General features: G+C 38.0%; 1 protein-coding gene across 1 annotated transcript in view; it reads left to right on the top strand.

Moving 5' to 3' along the window:
• The window catches only part of KCNN2 (potassium intermediate/small conductance calcium-activated channel, subfamily N, member 2), a 75,529-nt gene that overhangs the window by 41,507 nt on the left and 12,678 nt on the right, over positions 1–21,344 (top strand). The window contains exon 4 of the mRNA XM_009893809.1: positions 8,927–9,068. Within this exon, the coding sequence (XP_009892111.1) occupies positions 8,927–9,068 (142 nt within the window). The remainder of the gene's footprint in view (positions 1–8,926; positions 9,069–21,344) is intronic.

Genomic DNA, 21,344 nt, shown 5'->3' with positions numbered 1-21,344 from the left:
ATGAGGCAGAAAACTGTATGACAATAAAGTCTTTTGTGCTATGGTTGTCCATCCCTTGCGCAGAGCTGTACTTTGCATTGAAAAAGGTTTTAGTGTGTTTTTCTGAAGACTAAAAAGTAGCATATGATCACGGAATTATGAAGCGCATTGTAATAAATGTGCCAAAGTTAACAAATAAAGATTGTTCCAGACCTTAATGTTTTGGTGCCAGTTGCTACTTTTGATCCAGCAGCTAACAACAACCCCTGGAGCCTGAGTTTACCTCTTAGCACTTGAGCGATATGAAGCATGCTTAGCTTTCTGTGTAGTCTGGACATATGTATAGGAGTTGGGAAAGGCTAGAGTTCTGTTTTTAAAATCTGAAGGCAGCCCTGTGAAACATAAAAACTGTTTTTATTGAAGACAGGGTAACATCAAATGTAAATAAATTTCAGTAGAGCTGGGAAAAGCTGAATCCCTGAGCCTGCTCCATATCACGAGAAAGCTAGTTCTATCTGAAAGAAGATTGTCTGAATATATAAAATGTATTAGTCCAAATACTTAACATTGGGCAAAATTTTGTACAAAAGATAATTAGTATAAGTTTTCTGAAATGGGAAGAATCAGCCATGTAATCTTCATGACAGCTGCCACTGTTAATCCCGAGAGATAGAAAGGTGTTACTGGCCTTACTTTCTTTTCGATTTCTCTTTTGCATATTTGATTAAAATAAGCCGTGTTTAGACACGGAGAACCTGACTGTTTTTCAAAGCAGTGAGGATATATGTTTAAAAAAACCCTGCTGCAGGCTGAACTCATTCAGGTCTGTAGGAGTTAAGGGTTGGTTTAAGACTTTGGATTTAAGACTTCAGGAGAGCTTTCCAAGATCTTTAGTGTTATTTGTTATTCTACTGAGTCACAACAAGCATGTTGGAAGTAAATATATATTATAGCTAAGTTTAAATTCCCAAACAAGCATTTCATTTCATTATTATGCTTCTAAATGTTGAAGAGGAAAAGCATAAATTTTTGTATTTTATTTTTAGTTTAATTAGCTTAGTAATTCTATCAGGATGTTTCTTGATATGTATAATGATACTTACAACAACAAAGCTTTATTGCCATCCAAAATGTGAGATGAAGACAAAAGCAAAGGAAGAATTATGAAATGGATAAGCATGGAAACATGAAGCAGAAACATTTTAAGGCATGATCCACTGAAACTGTCAAAAAAAAAGAAAAAAGCAATAGAAATCCTGGTCCCACTGAAGTCAATGGGAACTTTGCTGCTGACTTCAGTGGAGATAAGATTTCACTTTAGTTATGCCACTGCAGGAATAAAATAGCTTGAAATTGCTGAAAAGAACACAGTGGGAGTAAGAATATGATGATATTACGGGGTATGTGCCAGAAGTGGGGTTTGGGGAGTGGAGGGTGTGTTTCTTAATCGAGGCAAGAAAAAATTCTCCTTGAACAAACTCTCTAAAAACTGTCATAAGACACATTAGTGTTTTCATATAGCCTAAGACCTTCTGAAGCACTGATTATCACTTTATTGACAGCAGTACTTTTTTGTTCACTGATACTGAGCGCTCCTATCTTTGCTGCTGTTCCGCTTAGTGGATTGCAGTCTGTCACAAATTTAAAAGTTTTCCAATTTCCCAATACATGTAGAATTGATTCAACAGGTTCACCCTAACACTCTTACACATTTACTGAATGCAGGGTTGTTTTTTTTTGAAAAAAGCAGTTAATACTTTCATGGAGCTTCAGCAACTTTGATATCTTCAGATTATGCTTGTAGCTGAACGGCTTCACTTGGAAAGATGGAAAAACTTTCCATCTCCCACAGCTGCAGACAGATACGCTGATTTTGCAGAACAACAGCTTTTCACAGCACCAGGAAAACAAGGCAAAACTTTCACCAGTGGAGGTCAAATAGAAGTTGTGTACCCTTTGAAAAAGTGGCAATTGGTCCTTATTTCTCTATTGGCAGCATACTCGTTGCCCAGGCATTGAGAGGTAGGTATCTGACAGCAGCTAGAGGTTTAAATAGTTTTAAGTCTTCACACTTATGTTTAAACTGCTATTTATATTCAAGAATAATGATAAAATTTCTTAAAACATGCCATCTCACCCTTCTATTTTTGTGTTGATTTCTGTCTCTCCTCTGTCTTCTTGTTTTCTTTTGGATTATTTTTTCCATCCATCTTAGGTAACAGTAACATATGCTACTTATGTAATGATATTTAACATTTCTCTGTTGGATTTATTAGTTTTCCATAAATAGTCCACAAATACTCTTAATAGAAAAATCATGAACATTTTGACCCCTGTAGAAGCAATCCAGACAGCTTATTTGCACGCCTTACTTTAGGTTGGGTTCAGAACTGCTACTGATATGAGTCTGTCTGTATGAAATCTAGACATTTGCCATGGTGTTTTGTACTTTCGTGAAGTGGTTTCTGTGACAAGAACATTTTTGCTGCTGGTCATAAATATTTGGGGGGTGTCAACTGGTATGTTAGAAAAAAGACAAGGAGTGACATGCACTTTTCAAGCTGCCTTTCTGATCCTAAACCTGTCAAGTCAGGCAAAATTTCTTCCATTGATTTCATCAGCTTGGGAGTCACTGCTGTTCCATCCAAGTGCTGTTGTGTTTTGTTTTGGTTTTTTTTTCTTTCTTTTAAACAGGAGGAAGGGAGAAGGAATAAAGACGCGTCTATTATTATCACTGTATTAACAGATAAAAAGCTACCAGTACCTACCATCTAACTAAGACTAAAAAGGCACTTAGTGACAGAATGGACTGATACTGTGGGAGAGCTCTAATAGCTGGTTAGATCAATCAGCGTCTCAGCAGTCTTGACAAGTTTCTGATTTAATGGGCTGAGCCTGTTTCCAGCTGTTATTAGTCTAAAAGTTTTTAAGGTTTGACAAGACTAAACTTAGCCTGGATTGCCATTGTAGTGCAGGCCAGGAATTTCTTCATGATTATGGTAAAAGCAGGCCATTTTCTTCCCTACGAAAAGAGTCATCTTTTCAAGCGTTTGTTTAGTTCTTCCCTTGACTTGTTCAAGAAAACAAACCCAAAGATGGCTAGGTTATCAGAGGCTGTGTGGAGGCAAGATAAACTGAAATGAAGCTGCTAAGTGTGAATTAATGTGCCAGTGGTCAAGCTTAATGTTATACTTGATTTTTTCTAATTTATCGCTTTTTAAGAGGAGTGTGTCTTAGATGTCAGGGTGTCAATGTGTGATAACCGTGCGCTGATGTTTTACCAGTTAAATGAAACGTCATCAAATATGAACATAGTTCTGAGTGAAAGCAGTACTGAAAATCATGATACTGGTAGTGAAACCAGAAGAAAAGGACTGCTGTTTGAAAAAGAATCTGGAATACTGCTTTGGCAACCCAAGCCACTGCAGCATTGTCAGATGAGAAATATATTTATGTCTTCCTGAGATAAATGGTAAAACTCCCACTCAGTTTGGCTTGGGAAGGAATCAAGCCATGCTATTTTTGCAAAAATCTAATCATTCATCTATTTTTGGTTTAATTTAGAGTAGTCTCAGGACTTATATACGCTGGTTGGTGAGGACTAGATAGTGGTGTTTCACAGGATGAGGATTGCTTGGTGAGTAGCGTGTTCCAGCTGCAGCACCGCCTGACTGCTAGCACATTCCTTATTAGAAAAGGAGAGAAAAGTGATAAATAGTACTTATGCCTGTGTGACTTCAGCCAAGGATTTTCCTACCTCAGGGGAATACACAGCTTTTCTAAATGACCCTTTATTCTGCTGCTGTGTGAGGCTGGATGCAATCCAGAAAAACAACCTGTTTATAGCCACAGCTTTACCACAATTAAATACTATCTCTTATCTTCGAGTGACTCACTGTGTTTCTAGTGCAAGTTTTTATTGACTAAGAATAGTGGGCTTTAAATATTGAAATACTTTTGTAGTGATTCGAATTTAAAAAAAAAATAACATCAAAATCTTTATAAAAGAACCCAAAAACCTTTATCAAACTGAAGATTAATGGGAAAAAGCTTATGTTTTGGAATTTGGTTGGTAATAACTGGATTTAGCTTTTTGTGGAACTTGTCACTGAAAAGAAATCTTTGTGTCTTTTTCTTTACTTCCTGAGCTTTTGGGTTTCCAAGCTGTTCATGGTACAGTATTTTCCTGTCAGATTTCAGAACTCAGATACAGAGTGAATGGACAGTTTAGGAAAAATGCAGTTGAATTCTGGAGTTTGTTACATCCAAGCTTTCTTTCACAGTCCAGCTGGAAGGAGGAGAAGGTTGTAGTGGCTGATGATGACTGACAGTGAGCGAGACAGCTCTGTTCCAGCTGTTTGTGTGAATGGATTTTCTCCTGACTATAATGTCCATTGCAATTGGCTCTGCTGGGGATAGTCCCAATAGCAAAGTGAAAAATACAGTAATAGGAATGACTTTTCTCAGGCCTTTTGATGACTTGAGCGAGACACATTAGAGGTGTGATGGCAAAACATGGGAAATTTAAAATTCTTCTGTGTTCATTTTACTGTTCCCTGCATGAATGGAGAAGTTCAGTCTTAAGTCAAGAAGGCAATGAGTAGATTTCTTTCTCCCTTCCCAAAACAAAGAAATTTAAATGCCTCCAGTGCTCATTTTCAGCCCTTCCCATGGTTTTACAAATAAGACGTTGCAATTCCTACTTTTTTAAGAAATTCTCCTGTTTTGATATACATGTAGTAATTTGCTGCCTGAAGGTGGACACAGGGTTGTGAAAGAATCCCCTGGCTTTCCTCCTTCAGGCTTGAATCCCAAGCAATGCTTGTGCATAACGACATCACAGAGCACTTGGAAGTGTATGCTGGCACAACTGTAATAATGAAAGTCAGAAGGATGTAGGCATGTACCAGAATTACTGACCACAGAGATTCAAAAATCATGAGTGAAAACAAGACAAAAACAATCTTGAAAACAAGACAAAAACTTTCATATAAATCTGGCATAGAAATGATGGGATTATCAGGACATACAGATTTTTAACTTAAGAAATCACTACTTCAATTTTTTCTTTACAGTTGTGAGAGAAAAAGAGGGGTTTGGTGTTGCTGAAAGATGAAATTAGGTTGTAATTTGCATGCCTTGCCATGCTTGAGCAGTTAAACCCATAGAGAGGGTACAAAGTGTTCTTTGTTTCTTGGTCACAGTAAAGTCATAAGTATTGATGATGATTTTTAAATTAAGTGGGCACCATTTGGTTGCTGAACTATAACCTTAAAATCACAACCAGGTAAAATATTCAGAGTAGGAAAACCTGAAAACACTGAGTTAACAAGATAAAAACGTTTGAACAGGTCCTTGAAGTGTGCTACTAAATATGGGTGCAGATGGCTTTAATGAATTTTTCATCTAGGGGACCTTACTAATTAAGATCCATGTCTCCAATGAAACTTGAAAAACTACTGTTGTGCTTTTTAAAATTTAACCCTATGTCACCTTTGTTAAATGATCGATGTGTAGATTGGCTTCTGTGTTTTCGGGCATGGGTAAAGGAGAATAAATAAAGACTTCATTATGTTTTCCCTGTATTTTTCAAGTTTTCAAAACCTCAAGAGAGGTTTTGGCATTCTTTATGTGAAAATGGTGTTTATTTCAGGAACTCACTGAGTTGCATTTGAGTGTTCTGTTTTCAGCCATATCAAGATTTCTATAATTTTTACCATGTAGGGCTGAAATTTTCGTATGTAAATGTTTGGGCAAAATGTAGAAAAAAATCAGCAGCATTGCATTGCACTTTCATCTTCATAGGAAAACTGTTTTCTGTCTAAAGTGACCAAGTTCCAAACACAAAGAGGGGCATGAAAGAAATGTGTTATAAAAATTTATGTAAGCATTTATTGGTATTTAACTGAGTTGCTAGCCTTAGAATATGTATTGTGGCTTTAGTGCCCTTATGTGAAGCTCATCCAAAGCCTATGGGTCATATCACTTACGTGGTACTTTGTAGGGACTTGCATGATACATAGGGTTTCTTCTTGGCTCCTGGATGGGATGAATATGTCTCTCTCCCTGCATCCATATATTTCACAGCCGTTACTTGCTAAGTTCGTTAAGTGGAGACTAAAACCCATAACATTTAGTGCAGACTGGAGAAAAGCGATGTCAGAATCTCTTTGTTATGCAGGGCTCTGTGGTCATGAGTTAAATCAAATGTGCTCTTGTTTTTCTTGCTACTCTTGTTGCTGTTGTGTTTATCATTATTTGTGTCACTGTCATATTTAGGAGTTCCAAATGTGGGCTGTTACTGCATTGTTCTATGTGCAGCAGAAAAAAAGGTTTGAAAGCTTGTGTAAATGATGTGGGAAAGACAACGCTGACACCAGGAGAGAGAACAGCACAGGCAAAATCTGGAATAGACTTGCTTGGAGTGATTGCTGTAGTCTGGCAGTCAAAGAGTTTTTAGGTTGTCGTAATGATCAGGGCATAGATGGGACTTTGCAGAAGGTATTTTGCAGATATTTATAGTTAATGTTGTGCAAGTGAGAGAACAGGGAATTTCCTGAGAGTGTCTTTGTGCTCCCTCTCCATCCCTGCCCCGTCATGGAGACTGCGGTCCAGAAGGGAAGAAAACTGAAGCAATTATTTCCGTTGTGGAAAGCAGGTTGCTTACGGATTTGTGAGCTAATTCTCTAATGGCCCTCTGTGACCCACTGTGAGATGCGGGTTTAGGAACTGGTTAAAATAATACCCTTGGGGATCCAACAGCATAGCTAGCTAACCTGAGGCTTCACAGCAGCTGCAGGGGTCATTGCAACCTTGAGGCTGCAGTGGCTGCTCTGTTGCAGAGCTACCCTGTCCAAGGAGCAAAATTCCACCTATGTTAAGCTGTTCTTCCACCACAGAGTGAGTGGTGACAACAAGTTTTAGCCCTAAAACGTGACCTTATGGCTTCCCGGTTGATTAGTTGTATATTGCATGTGAAAACTAGATTATTCATCTGCACTTGTTTTCTTTGAAGGAGAAAATGAACATAGTCCACTAGAATATGAAAACTAAGACAACAAATGGCACATCAGGAAATTATGCTTAATAGCTGACTTCACACAAAAGGAGGGTTTTACTATATTTAAGGTGAAGATCTCCTGCCTTGTGGATGAAGGGAAGGTGGTGGATGTAGCTTTTCGGGATTTTAATAAAGCTTCTGATGCTGTCCCTCACAGCATCCTTTTGGACAACTTTTCTAACTGTGGAACAGTGTGTTCACAGTGTGCTGGGTGAAGAACTGGCTGAAGGGCAGAGCTCAGAGGGTTGCAGTGAATGGGGCTACATCTGGCTGGCGACCTGTCAGCAGCGGTGTTCCTCAGGAATTAATTCTGGGTCCAGTTCTCTTCAACGTATTTATCAGTGATCTGGATTCAGGATTCGAACACGCCATTAACAAGTTTGCTGATGATACCAAACTGCGAGATGCTGTTGGCTCTCTTGAGGGACAGGAGGCCTTGCTGAGAGATCCAGATAGATTGGAGCATTGTGTTATCGTTAATGGGATGAAATCTAACAAGTCAAAATGCTGATTCTGCACTTCGGATGGAGTAATGCCAGGCACAAGTATAATTTGGGAGAGTAGTGGCTGTGGAGCAGCCCTGCAGAAAGGGATGTGGGGGTGCAGGTTGGCAGCAGGCTCAATAGGAGTCAGCAGCGTGCCCTGGCAGCCAAGAGGGCAAAACCCTTCCTGGGGTGCACCAAACACAGCACAGGCAGCCGGTCAAAAGCGGTGATTGTCCTGCGCTGTTTAGCGTTGGTGTGGCCTCACCTTGAGTACTGCATGCAGTTACGGGCCCCACCATGTAGGAAGGATGAATGTAAGAAGGTATGTGAATGTGTCCAGAGGAGAGCAACAAAGCTCACAAAGAATTTATATAGTCCTTGGTTTCTGAAGGTTTCAGCAAAGGTTTTGCTAGTGAAAGGGCTGGAAGGCATGTCCTCCAAGGAGCAGCTAAGAACTTTGGGTTTGTCCAGTTTGGAGAGGAGGAGGCTAAGGGGCAACCTCATTGCTCTCTACAGCTTCCTGAGGAGGGGAAGGGGAGAGAGAGGTACTGATCTCCCTGAGATCCAGTGACAGGAGGCATGGGAATGGTTCAAAGCTGTGCCAGGGAAGGACTGGACATTAGGAAGGATTTGTTTACAGAGAGGGTGTTCAAACACTGGAACAGGCTTCCTAGAGAGGTGGTCGATGCCCCAATCCTGTCAGTGTTTGAGAAGCATTTGGACAGTGCCCTCAGCAACATGCTTTGGCTTTTGATCACCCCTGAAGGGGTCGGGCAGTTGGACTAGATGATCGTTCTAGGTCCCTTCCAACTGAAATAGTCTATTTTATTCTGTCTTTTGATGACAAGAAATACAATGGCATACTTTTCTATTTGTCTTGATCATGTTGAAGGGGAGGGAAGATCTTAGGTTGTCTAAGTCAGCATTTACATGATAGTTCATGATTCAATTTCTGATCACAGACTTACATTTAGGCCAAAGAGATGGAGATGTGTTCTGCTGTCTGCTTGCCTACGCATCCTTTTCTGTCTTTCATATTTACCGCAGACTGCAGCAACTGGTGTATTATGCCACTGCAGAAGATTAGCAGGACTTGTACCCCTGATTAAGAGATTCTATTAAAAAACAAGAGGTTTCTGCTATTTTAATAATAACAGAATGCTGAATTATAAACCATCTTGATTATCTCTACTACTGGTGTTATTGTTTTACCTTCTGTTTTTTTACTGCAGATGTCATTGTATTTGAGTTTTACTTAATTTCCTTATAGGTGCTTTTAAAAAGGAAATAACTATAGAATACAAGAATGGTTGTAATACTAGTTAATGAGATTTCTTTGTGAAAACACAGAAGTTTAATAAAAGTTTTCATGATAAAGAAATAATTTTCTTTTTCTTTTCAGGTACCATGATCAACAGGATGTTACTAGTAACTTCCTTGGAGCAATGTGGTTGATTTCAATAACTTTTCTATCCATTGGATACGGTGACATGGTACCTAATACATACTGTGGGAAAGGAGTCTGTTTACTCACTGGAATTATGGTGAGTGTTTCTGAATTTATTCATTGGATATGAGATTAAGTTGGCTGCAATTAATCCCAAAACTTGTCATAGTCATAAAGAAATATGTATTGGCTGGCTTGTAGAGCGTATATACTTAGTCACACCATTCCCATGGTCTTTCGTTCTTGGTAATGGAATGGAGAGTTTTCGTCTTTAGGTAAAATTTAGCAGCCGTGTAATGAAATACAGAGAAACAAATTCCACCCTGGCATAATTAGCAGCTTGAAAATCTCAATAGAGTCTTTGATTAAAAGTTAAGGTATCGTACCATCTTGATTACCTTTGGACATGTGTAGTTGGACCAGTACTAATAATGAATTTACAGTTCTGACTTTTGTTTCTTAAAATTAAGTTACTCACAAACAAAGAAACATGATGGTGGCTAATCTCCTAAAGCATTTTGCTTGAGCATAGTTTTCTACATTATTTCTTATAAGTCTAATAACATACTATCCATAGCATTCCATAGCTTTAGGTGGATTTATGTAGTGCAATTTTCACTGTAAGAGTTTTTGTTACTATTGAGACAATGAAGCAATTGTTAGTCCATGCATATTCAGCATGTATTTATTAACTGTACTTAATGTCTGGTTTTAATTTTTCTGTATTGCACCATTTGGTCAAAGTTAGGCAGGGAGTAAGGTGATGTACTGTAGTATCTGGGAAATTTATGCATATCTACAGTAAATTAGAAGTAAAAAAGCTCCAGACTCTGCCACTTTTATTTATATCAACTCCTATGTATATGTCCCTGTGAGTGAGAACAGCAGAATGAGCATCATATATACTGTATATATATAACAGTAAGATACATACTTGTTTCTGAATTTTTGCCATTGATCATAAGTAATGCAGCTCCGGTGTCTACCTTCTGTTAAAACTGGTATATTGGGATTATGGCTGAAAACAAGTTGCCCCTTTTAAACAGGGTTTTTGGTAAAATTTTCATTTATAAGAGTGTCTTTTGTCTCCAAAGAGTAAAATAGATCAATGCTTTTTTGCAATGTTTAAGATTTTTTTCCAAATGCTTTTTTAAAAAAAACAAAACCCCAACCATCTGACAGGTTTCAGGTCATTGGTGTTTACTGAGAAAGACTTCATTACATTTTCACAGTGATGACAAATGTGTATCTCCTTAAATACAGGGTTTGCAATGTAGTTGGAAGGTACAGGCTGAAAGCAGAGGAATGACTCAGAAGGCTTTTTTAAAGGCGGTTGGCTAAGCTCAAATCTGCCATCTTCTGGGGTATTTGGCTTTGCTCCTCTTTCTGAGCTGGATTTTGATGCCAGAGAGAATAAAATGTGGTCATAAGTTCATTAGGAAAAAATGAGAACAAGTAGTAAATATTGCCACAGGGATGTGCAGAATGGGGACAGAACCCTGTTATAAAGCATTTCTTTGTCCCAGGCACTGTTTAGAAATACGGAGCAAATACTTGAAGATGCAGGTATTAGCTCATTTTGCTTACTCAAATTGTTCAGCACTTTTCGGAGTCTCGTTATGAAAAAAACGTACAGAATTCTAGGACCTTCAGAGCCCTGCAGAAGTGCAATGAGAACAGTAGATACTTATCTTCTATGGGTTTCACACTGTTATTGCATTTATGCTAGTGCAAATGACAGCGGCATCTGGACTGTTATTTTGAATAGCCGTGGGTAGGCTTGTGATTTTATTATGATGAAAACACAGTAAAAATAAAATCAGAAAAACAGACTCTAGATTATTGCAAATGTTATTCTATACGCCTGCGAACAAACCACACAGAAGCTGAAATTATAAGATATATTTGTCATTTTGCTTATGACAGCACCATTTGAATTCAGATGTAAAATTATTTATAGCGCTTGCTTCTATTGCTTTGGTGAAAAACTAAAGTACTGATTAATACATACCACTTGCACACATGGTGTTTTTCACAACTAAAACAAGATTCCATTGAAAATTAGACTTGTAAAATGTATGGATGATACTCACCTTCACATCTTTGATTGTTCTTTGTGATTAAAAATTCTGCAGCTGCTTTGGAAGAATAAAGACTCCAATCAGAATCTCATGGTAGTGAGTTTGGGATGAATACCTCCAGAGACAGAAAGTGTTCTTAACCAAAAAACAAGCCAGGTAGCTAGTGTGTAATGATAGGTAGAACAATACTGAAAGCCTGACCCTTAATTACATTTTTAAGGATATCCACAATATGGCTTTGGCAAACATCATCTTTGAGAAAAAAATTATGGAGCAATGGGAGAAAGTCAGATGCTGAAATTACTCTTCTATTTCTTTTTTTTTTTTTTTTTTAATAAAGGATCTGAAAGATACAAAGTATGAAACTGTGTGCATAATAATGAACCATCTTCCAGCCTAACTGCAATACCAAAAAAACTTATAGGTCTTCAATATGATTCCTTAAAACCAACTACTCATCTGAAATTTATACGGTAACTAATTCATGTTTGTTGTGGAAAAGATAAGATCCCAAAAAGAACAGACTTACTCATTTTTATTTCAATAGGAGTTGTTGATGGTCTAATTAAAAAATACACCAGGATAATTATTGAATGAGTCTACCAAATGTATGTGATTTTAAGAGGGAAAATATGATTTCCTGGTGTCTGAAGTATCAAACGCATTGTTGGGTTAGTGTGATCAATACCAAATACCACTGAGTTGTTGCTTTTGGATAAGATCCCTGTTAAAAAGGAAGGGAGAATAAACAGAAATATTTGTGCATACAAGAGTAGTTACGCAGACCACTGGAGACTTAATATTGGCTCTGCAAAAGTGGGGGGCTATGGAGGGCTCCCTCAGTGTCTTGACCCCAGTGAAAGGAAAGCCCAGGTGCCCTGGCTGTCCTCTCACTTCTGCCTCAGGAATTGCTTTCTGTGTGATGGATATCGGTCTGCTCAGGCTGAACCCCGCATTGGGCTCCAGACTGGGAGGTAGACTTTATGCAGTCTGCTGATGGTACCGAGTTGTGCTGGCTATTGAAACTGCAGCTATTGCTGTCTTGAGGCACTGGTTCAAGTGGCATCTTTTAAATTCTGGAAATGCACACTGCAGGAAAATAGGACAATCTTTACACATATTCAGATTATACCAAAAGGAGAAAAGTTTTGAGAATCGTTAAGAGTAAGCCAGCAAACAAGTCTGATTAATGTATTAGAAAAATGAAAAAAAAAACAACCCAACCTGTGAACAAGGAAGGTAAATACTGAAAAAATATGTACTGTTGTATTAAAAATATACTTTTTGATCTTGCAAAGTACTTAGATATGTGAAGGTTTAATAAAAACACTGACACAGCATGATACAGAGTTGGTAGTATAGGTTAATGCAGAGAAACTTTACAGACAGGCAAGTGAAACTGAACTGGGTACCTCAACGTGTTTACCTGTCAGTATTTTTCCAATGAGATTTCATTAGGCAGCACTAGTAGACTATGGGCCAGGTGGACTATAAATTGGATAGCAAGTGTGTCCTATGCCTTCTGTATATATTAGGTAGGTCTGCAAAAGTGCGATGTATGGATGGAAATTTGAGTGCTGTCACTGTTACCAGAACAGGATATAGAGGGGATGGGGAGACCCATGGCATCTTCACCATGCCGTGCATCTCGTCAGAGTTTTGTCTGCCCACTGAAGATGCCATCCATGCTTGTCAGTGAACACCCAAGCAGATGTCTCATCCTGGTCAGCAAACTGAGCTCAGCTACAGGTGGAGCACTTTGTGCTTGTGCTAATTGTAACTGCTTATAGAGGCAGCAGTTCTACCTCCTTAATGGCTTTTTGGAGTTAGTGCGTTGGAGTGGTTTGCAAATTTTCTTTGCTGTATGAGGAGTACAATGAGGTTAAAAATTTAAAGAAGGGATGTAGAAATTGGTAGAAGTAAAAGGAGGGGGCAATTGTGAGAAGATATGGGAAGATGGATAGTTATTGACTGTGAGATGGATAATTTTTACAGATCTTTGTAAGCTTTTGTACCTATGCAAGATAAAATAATGGCAATCCATTCTTCTGACTCCAAATACAAGGATCTCTTGCAAGGTTTGAGGACTCTTTTCCTTTTATATCCAGCATTATGTAGTGAGCTAGCACATTTATTGTATGATGCAAAGCTAAGGATGGAGAATCTTCCTGTAGAGCCAACTGCTAGCGGCTAGAAGCAGACATGCAGAACTAGTAGGTCAAACTTATGTTGCTACAATAAAATGGATGAATTGCAATCCTGTCACAGGATGCACAGGGTGGCTGGCTATAGCTTGGATGAAGATTGCCTTAAATGAAGTATCTGTTATTTCAGAGTGTCTGCCTCCCTAATGCTGAAAGTGCAGCTTAAATGCTTCTGTTATTGAAATGAACTCCAAACACATCTTTAAGCCTATGAAAGAACCAAATAAATTATGAAAGTTTTCTTAAATGTACATCGTAGAGGTGGACAAGATTAGATGTTTCTTTTGGAAAATTTTTAAATGGCAGCTTTTAATTACAGGATTTGAACACCACTCATATAGGTGAAGAATTCTTAGGTAGAGTAGTCGCAGTGTAGTCAATGTGTACAGTCTGTCCTTAGGGATACTAGTTTTTACTGGTTCTAAATCATGAATCAAAAATGAATCTGATCCGATTTTAAAGCTTCTCATGCTGCAGCTTTTAAGGTCCTTGTGGAAGTCTGCATTGAGTTCAAAAGAATCACAATTCCTTTCCTATGCATCATGAAAAAAGAAACACGGATGAGATGCTTCTGAGAACAGGAGACTCTTCGTCTAAGGTTAAATTGTGGTATTTGTGCATACAGTTTTATCTCAGACTCAGCCTGGTCTTACCAACAGATACAGAGAACTATCTACAAGAGGAACATGGCACCTAGAGTAGTATTGTTTTTAACCGTATGATTTTTGTTAGTAGCAAAATCTGAACTGTAACATCTTTGAAATTTAATAATTACTAGATTGTAAGAAAAAGAGAAAGAAGTAGATTCTAACTGCATAGTTAATATTGGCTGCAGATCTTCTGGGAGGATTCCTGAAAAAGAGAAAAAGAAGGTAAACATCAGATTTGAGCAATGGAATAAGAAAATTATTTATAGAAATGTCTATGGATAATGTACAAAAAGGTAATAAATTATTTTGCATAATAATGCCTATGTGGGACTTTTTATGAAAACTTTTGTTTACACTGTTTAATTCTGTAATGAGTTGCAGAAACACGTACGTGTTTATGAAACACAGAAATGTATTTTGAATTACAGTCAAAGAGCTGAAAAAGTATGATTTGTGCTTTGTGGGTAGATAGGTATGGTTGAACTGATAGAAGCAACTCAATTTTCTGTAATAGTAGTAAAAGAACAATAGATTGTATTGCTATTTAAATGTTTAGTTAGAACATTTTGCACATTGATTGAGAATCTGTAATATTTTTATCACTTCTAGTATCTAGTAGGAAAAGGTCAGAGCAATGTGATGAATAGATTTGTGGATGAGAAGCCTACTAGAGGAGGTTCAAAAATCTAGAACATAGCTCAGTTTTTACTTTCCAGAGAGTATAGGAAAATATGAAAATATGAAAAGTTTTTCATGCAAATTGGTAACATATTGGGTCCATGTCTCAGTTATATGGTAGAATTTAATTCGGTTGGTTTTGAGATTTCAATAATAAATATAAGTGATGTCAGGATTCAGAACAGATTGTGTCTATTATTCCTTCTAACATAACGCAACCTAACTGGACAGTCTGCCAAGCAGAAATGTAATGTGGAGAAGACAGTTAATGATACTTGAATTATTAGCATTGAATAGCTATTAAAAGTTGAGCTGCTCAGAAATTCTTCAGCACCTCTACTATTGTTGTTCCAGCACACCAGATTGCCAAAATGGAAACTTTTTTTAAGGAACAAACATAGTTTGGGATTATTTTATGGCTATAGCTTGTTGGGATGAAATTTCTAAATGAAGTAAAGAAAAATAAATTATCAAAATTCAGTTGAGAAGCTCCAGAGAGTGATCCCTGAAGCAGTGGTGGTTAGGCCAGTAATCTGAAATGGGAGAGGACAGCAGAGGCTCTACCTCCATTTGAGTAAACAAAATTTCCTGGAAGGTGTAACCCACTTTTAGAATTAGAAAAATTAAGGAAAAAAACTTCCCTCAGAAGGTCTTCAGTTTGTACCAGTAGAGCAGGGAAGTTCTTGAAGTGTCAGAGGGCAGGGGAACTGCTTCCTTCTTAGGTATAGCGAGGAGTTACAGATGGATTTCAGTAAGTTCAAAGGCAGTGACTTACTGGCTGGAATGAGGAGCAATTGTCCCATGGTATCTTTGTTTGGATAGATATGACTGGAGCTGACAACGGTTACAGCAAAACTTCTCCTTTGTTTTGAAAAAATGTGATTTGGTTTGGTTTCATCTGCAATAACATCAGATTTAATACAGCAATTTTAGTATATTTTTACAGGTATTCTCATGAAACTCTTGTATTTACAACACAGGTGTTGGACAAGAACATCATCGGTAGCTGTCATCCTGAATTATTAAAGTAATGTTTCCCACCAGCCTTGTAGACTGTTGAGCCTGCTCGTTTAGTGAAATTAGATTTCACCTCCTTGCTCAGCAAAATGTTTTTTTTGCGCATCAGCAGAAAATGTCTTGATCTCCAGGGGGCTTTTAGCTGTTATGACCATTGAAGGTTTCCCAGGAGTCCAGCCATCCCGGTGCGTTCAATACTTGGGTTTCTCTGAGTTAACACTGCTATCATTTATAGGTTTCCCTGTAGGAGAAATTGTGCTCATTTTATAAATCATCATTTTCTGTGCTGCCTCAGAAGCCTTTCCCAGTGCCTAACTTGCATTCCTCAAGAAAAGTTGTTTACTTCACCCCTACTACCACTACCCATTACTGTGTCTGAGAGTATTTGATCAATTTCATATTTGTATATGACAGTTAATGCTCTTCATAATTTTTATTTTTGCAACATTGCTATAAACCTTACAGACTAATTAGAAGTAAAGGAATCTGCTCATCCACTATTGTATAGATTAGAAGTTTGAATGTTGCAATAAAATTCTAGCTGTGGTGCAGACAAACTCCACTGAAGACAATAGTAGCCAGGCAAATATTGAATCTATGAAAAGTACAAATAGTGCAAAACTGGCTTAGGTCACCTTTTTGGCTGAAATGGTATAGTTGTTGTCCTGTTACTCATCCTACTTTGTTTCAGTGTTGCACGGTTACACATCTCTCCCAGTAAACAATGACAAATGCAAACACATGTACACAACACCATTTCCCTGGTCTCTGTCTGTCTTGTGGATGGATTCCTCCCTCAACTGTTTCATTGCTTGTTTTGGAGAGGTTTTTTGTACTTCAAGCAAAATTAAAAAAAAATATATATAATTTTCCCCTTCCCTGGTGGTCCTGTAAGTCCAACTTCTAGAGAGCCAGATGAACAGAGTACCTGTTTAAATACTTACAGGATTTTCATTTTACGCAGAGCAGCAGGAGGGATGTTGTGCCTTTTCTGGTGCAGAGCTAAATTTCCCACCAGAACCATATGTCTGCAAAGCGGACCTTCTCTCTCCCTCAGTGGATCCCAAGGCAAATGAGCGAGAAATGTGGCAACTGCCTTCTTTCAGCTACAGGCAAGTATAGCAGGACATTTTTATGACAACTACAGCACTAAAGACTTCACTTCCAGTCCAGTAAACTAAAGCTGCCAGGAGACTTTCAGCTGAGACATCGATACACAGTGTTGATTCCTTCCTCACCAATAGCACCCTCCAGGCATATATATGACCTGCAGGCAGTTGCAGAAAATCATTGTTGTCTTGCAAAAGTATTTTGTAACCTTACCAAAGAAAGAACCCAGTGGAATTGCCAGAGGCATTTGCTTAGAGGAGTACAGAGTTCTCTGCTGACCAAGTGCTGTTTTCAGTGCGGTTTAGCAGACAGTGCTAACCATTCTTTGCCTTAGATAACCCTTTAGTTGAAGAGTTACAAGCAGCTCTCTTTGTTTATTCCTAAAACTGGGTCCTTACCAGAATGTTAGATGTAATGAACATGTTAGGCTGGACATGGCCTTGGGCAACCTGGCCTAGTCGGAGGTGTCCCTGCCCATGGCAGGGAGGTTGGAACTCGATGATCTTTGAGGTCCTTCCCAACCTAAACCATTCTATGATTCTATGATTCTATGATGTAAATGTTAGACTTTATTGAAGCCTGAACCCTGCAGTTTTGCCAATCACTGCGTTTTGCACCAGTGTGAACCCTCAGCCTTAGCACTTGTGAGCAGCAGCAAAGGCATGGTCTTGATCCAGACTTCATCGCCTCGCCCTCATCGGATACTTGGGGCAGCACCAGCTTTTCCCCTGTAGCTGCCATGTCTATGTCTAGTGTGCTTTACCATAATGTAAAATCCTCTGTGGTAACTTTAAGTTGGTCAGCTTTAGTCTGGTGGTTCTGATGATAACAGCAAAAAGTTCAGAGTGGGCTGCATCAGTGAAGGACAGAGGACTGTGATTAGACTGCTAAAGGCATCTCTGCTGGTATAGAGTAAGTATATTGATACATAATCTCAGTAAATCAGAGCAGGATCTGAAGGAGAAAAAAGGCAAAGTCAGGTCTAGTATTATGATGTGTACAGTATAATTGTTTAATACAGACCTACTATCTTTATTTATTGTTACTTATTTTTCTGTAGCACTTCAGGACTCTTAACACCTGATCCTATTGATACCAATACTGTATAAAGATAGTAGAAACATATAGTCCAAATTCCTGAACAGTTTACCATCTCCATATAGCAAAGAGAGTGGGGAGCAGAGAAGCATTATGTAGCATCAAAAAAAGTGATCTTGGCACACGAGAATCTTAAATACTTCCACTGGTTTTGCTAGGCTCTGTAGTAAGTAATATCCTAAAAAAGAAGAGGAGGGATTTGAAAGAAAACTTTATTCGATTTGTACATGTTTCCAGGGAGCTTTTCCTAAGTCAAGAGATGATGCAAAGGATTTTGTCTGAAAGGGCTTATTAGAGATGAAATCCATTGCTTCCATACTGATAAGGTGGAAGAGCCCAGAGTCATGAAATGTTGCAACTGAGGGCAAGTATTCTATATGTGGTGCCACAGAGAAGGCAATAGATGGACACAGAGCAGAGTAACATAGTAAAAATGGCAGGCAAAGAAGCCATTGCAGCAATCTCTGAAATGGCTAAGAAAGAGATAATTTGCTTTGTTAAAGCAGATGAAAGGAAGCTTGCAATAATTCAGAACTAAGTGCCAAGAGGAGAGACTGTGCAGACAGATAGGGAAGGTTGCAGTCTATGATGCCTAAGGGTAAAGGGAAAGATAACACCAAGCAATAGTTATTTTATTCTGAAGGGCATTTCTAAGCATTTTGTTCAGTTGTTAAATTCAAACTATAACTTAAAATACAATTAATTTCACCTCTCTTTTCTTGCTGTTTTCAAATAGTGTGGACTTCATGACAAAAAGCCAATGCCAGTTGATATTTATTTTTTTTCTCTCAACTCAGTCTGTTCTTCTATTCTCTTTTCTAAGGAACATCAGTCATCATTTAGGCCTGTGTAACCGAGAAAATAATTAGCCTACTAGTGTTTAACAAGTGCCTAGGTACATATGTGAGTCAAATACCCACATAGATTTAATTTCTGTCAGGGCAACTTACTTTAGATTCTATGCATCAAAGAGGGTACTGAAGGAGAGCTTTCATGGGCTATTGCTTACCTGCATGAACATTTGAACTTAAAACATCGTTCTTTTCCTGACCAATGAAGCATGTTTAGAATTAAGGAGGTGAAGAATGTCCTAAAGTTCTTTGCAGATACATCAAAATACTTTTATACAGAATAGCAACTAAACAGATTGACAATCAAAGTGAGTTCTGACCAGTGTAAATGGCTGTAAACCTTATGCTTCAAGATTGTCCTGGTCACAAATGTAAGTTGTACATCACCATCAGAGATTTGATGCCACTGTGCAGTCCAGTGTTGGTTGCTTGGCCCAACTGAAAGACTGAGGCTGTGTCATGTTTGTTTTCAGACTTCTTGCTTTTACTGAAGACTAATACGCACCATTTCATATCAAGCAACAAATAGTGTACATTTAGGATGAGGTTCATGTGCTTCATCTTCAGATCCTTGCAAACGGAAAATAGGCGTTGCTCAGCTCATTGGCGCAGTCCTGGTCTTGTCATTTTAGAGATGCACATTTTTAAATCTCTGATCTTTAAGGGGTTCTCCTGGTTTAGTGAAGTTTGTTCAGCATGTACATGCTTTCTGGAAAACAGAAGCATTCAGGTAGATCAGCTTTTAAAACCGGTGGCTGCTGACAAACCCTTGATTATAGAGCACTTGAAAATAATGGATGGTTAATTCTGTTATTACCTGTTTCATTAAATGGAGCAAATGAGCAATATAGTCTAACTTTGGCTTGCCCAAGTTGATACACTGTATGTGTTGTAATGATTTGTGTCCAGGTTTTTGACAGCTGTGTCTAAATTGTCAACACAGTTTGTAACTGTTAAATGCTTCATTTCATGTGAACACGTACAAAACTTTTCTGCATAGAAGAAGAATTCTGCAGTTTTGAGAAACTGTGAAAGGCTGAATTTTCTGTTTTTCAAATTGATTGAAATCACTGAAAATCTGAATTAATTAAATTTTTTGGCCATTTTTTCCCTTTCTTGTGGAATAGTCTTAAGTCAGACTTTTTACATAGGTGTGAATGTTTACTAACTAGCACAAACTGATGCTTTTTAACTCTTTGAAATCTGACTCTTGCTTTTTCATCTTTTACTTTAGCCACACCTTGAATGGACTGTTCAATGGGGTAGAAGTTGGTGGCTTTCAGATACACATGTCTCTAGCTAAAGCTGCAGTAGACTGATGAGGAGACGTTATTAATATTCATTCTTTCATTCTGTTTTTCCTCAAATTTTGGCATACTGAAAGTCCTGAGTGCCCTTAAAATCAGGCTGCTTACCAAGCCAAAGTACACTACAATAACTCTGTAATGCAAGAGGTAGACAGGGGGCTTTCTGTGGAGCACAAATTCCATATAGAATTAATTACTGTCTTGATACTTGAAAATATATACATTCCTGCCTTTTTCATTTCCTTTCTATGATAAATAATTCCCCTGAAAGTTAAGCAAGAACTTGAAGCAGTGATTTATTATTATTTACTTCAAAACAGTATAAAAAGAATGATGTTGGAAATTATAAAATGCAGTAATCAAGTACAAGACTTTTTAGAATTTTATTCTCAAAAGAGATTTTCTTGCAGCTGAAATAATTATTGCGGTGCTCTTACTTAGCCTAAGTCATTTTAATAAAAAAGTAGCTGCTGCATTAAGTAGTATGGATATAAGAAAAAAACCTGAGCATATGAGCATGAATTCATTGAATTCATGTTACTGATTTTCATGTGAATCAAGATATTCAAAAACATGGCAAGTATGATGCTTATGATGTTACCATTTTAAAGTAAATGTATTGCCTCTATTTCCTTTCTGCAATTTGGAATAATTCTCACTTTATTAGTATTTTTGAGGATGCTGAGATCTTTAGGGGAGCCAATAGTGCAGAGCACTCTAACATAGAATATTAATTAGCATCATGTACTTTAAGTGGTATTTCAGTCTTATTTCTGTAAGCTGTTACTTGTTTAAAGAGTGAGCATAATTTCTTTTCCTTCAAAGTACCGCAAAACGTAAATGTGCAGATAATATAATACTTCCTTCTTTTGCAGAAATGCTAAAAAAGCTCATTTTGGTATCCTGAGATCCCATCATGTCCCACCAAGCCAAGAGGGGTAACCTGAATCTAGAATACCTTGCCTTTGCAGTAAGCTGTTCTGGAGATAAGGAAGATAGCAGTGCATATACACCATATGATAGAGATGGTTGTCATAGCTTGCTGGTGACAATATTCTGCTGCTGCAGGCAGTGTCTTTCATGTGAAATATAAAGCTACTGTTTTTAATAGTGTTTGACCTTTATAACTGCTGTGCCACTCTGAAAAAGCATGAGAGTTAATAGCAAAGGCTGGAATAATTTCAAATTATTCAAATTTCAAACCAAATTCCTTTTCTCTGTCACTGTTCCTCTAGCCTTTTTTGGGGGGCCTGGGAAGGGGGATCTAATATTTCTCTCTTCTGGTAACTTGGCATAAACAGCTGTTTTGTGCTACTTTGCCAGTGGTGTCTGCATCCTTGCTGTAAGCAGGCAGAACTCAAGTTATGTCATTAAATC

The sequence above is a fragment of the Charadrius vociferus genome, unplaced genomic scaffold (genome assembly GCF_000708025.1).
Source record: "Charadrius vociferus isolate BGI_N301 unplaced genomic scaffold, ASM70802v2 scaffold158, whole genome shotgun sequence".
NCBI lineage: Eukaryota > Metazoa > Chordata > Aves > Charadriiformes > Charadriidae > Charadrius > Charadrius vociferus.
This window is presented reverse-complemented; position numbering and strand designations above follow the sequence as displayed.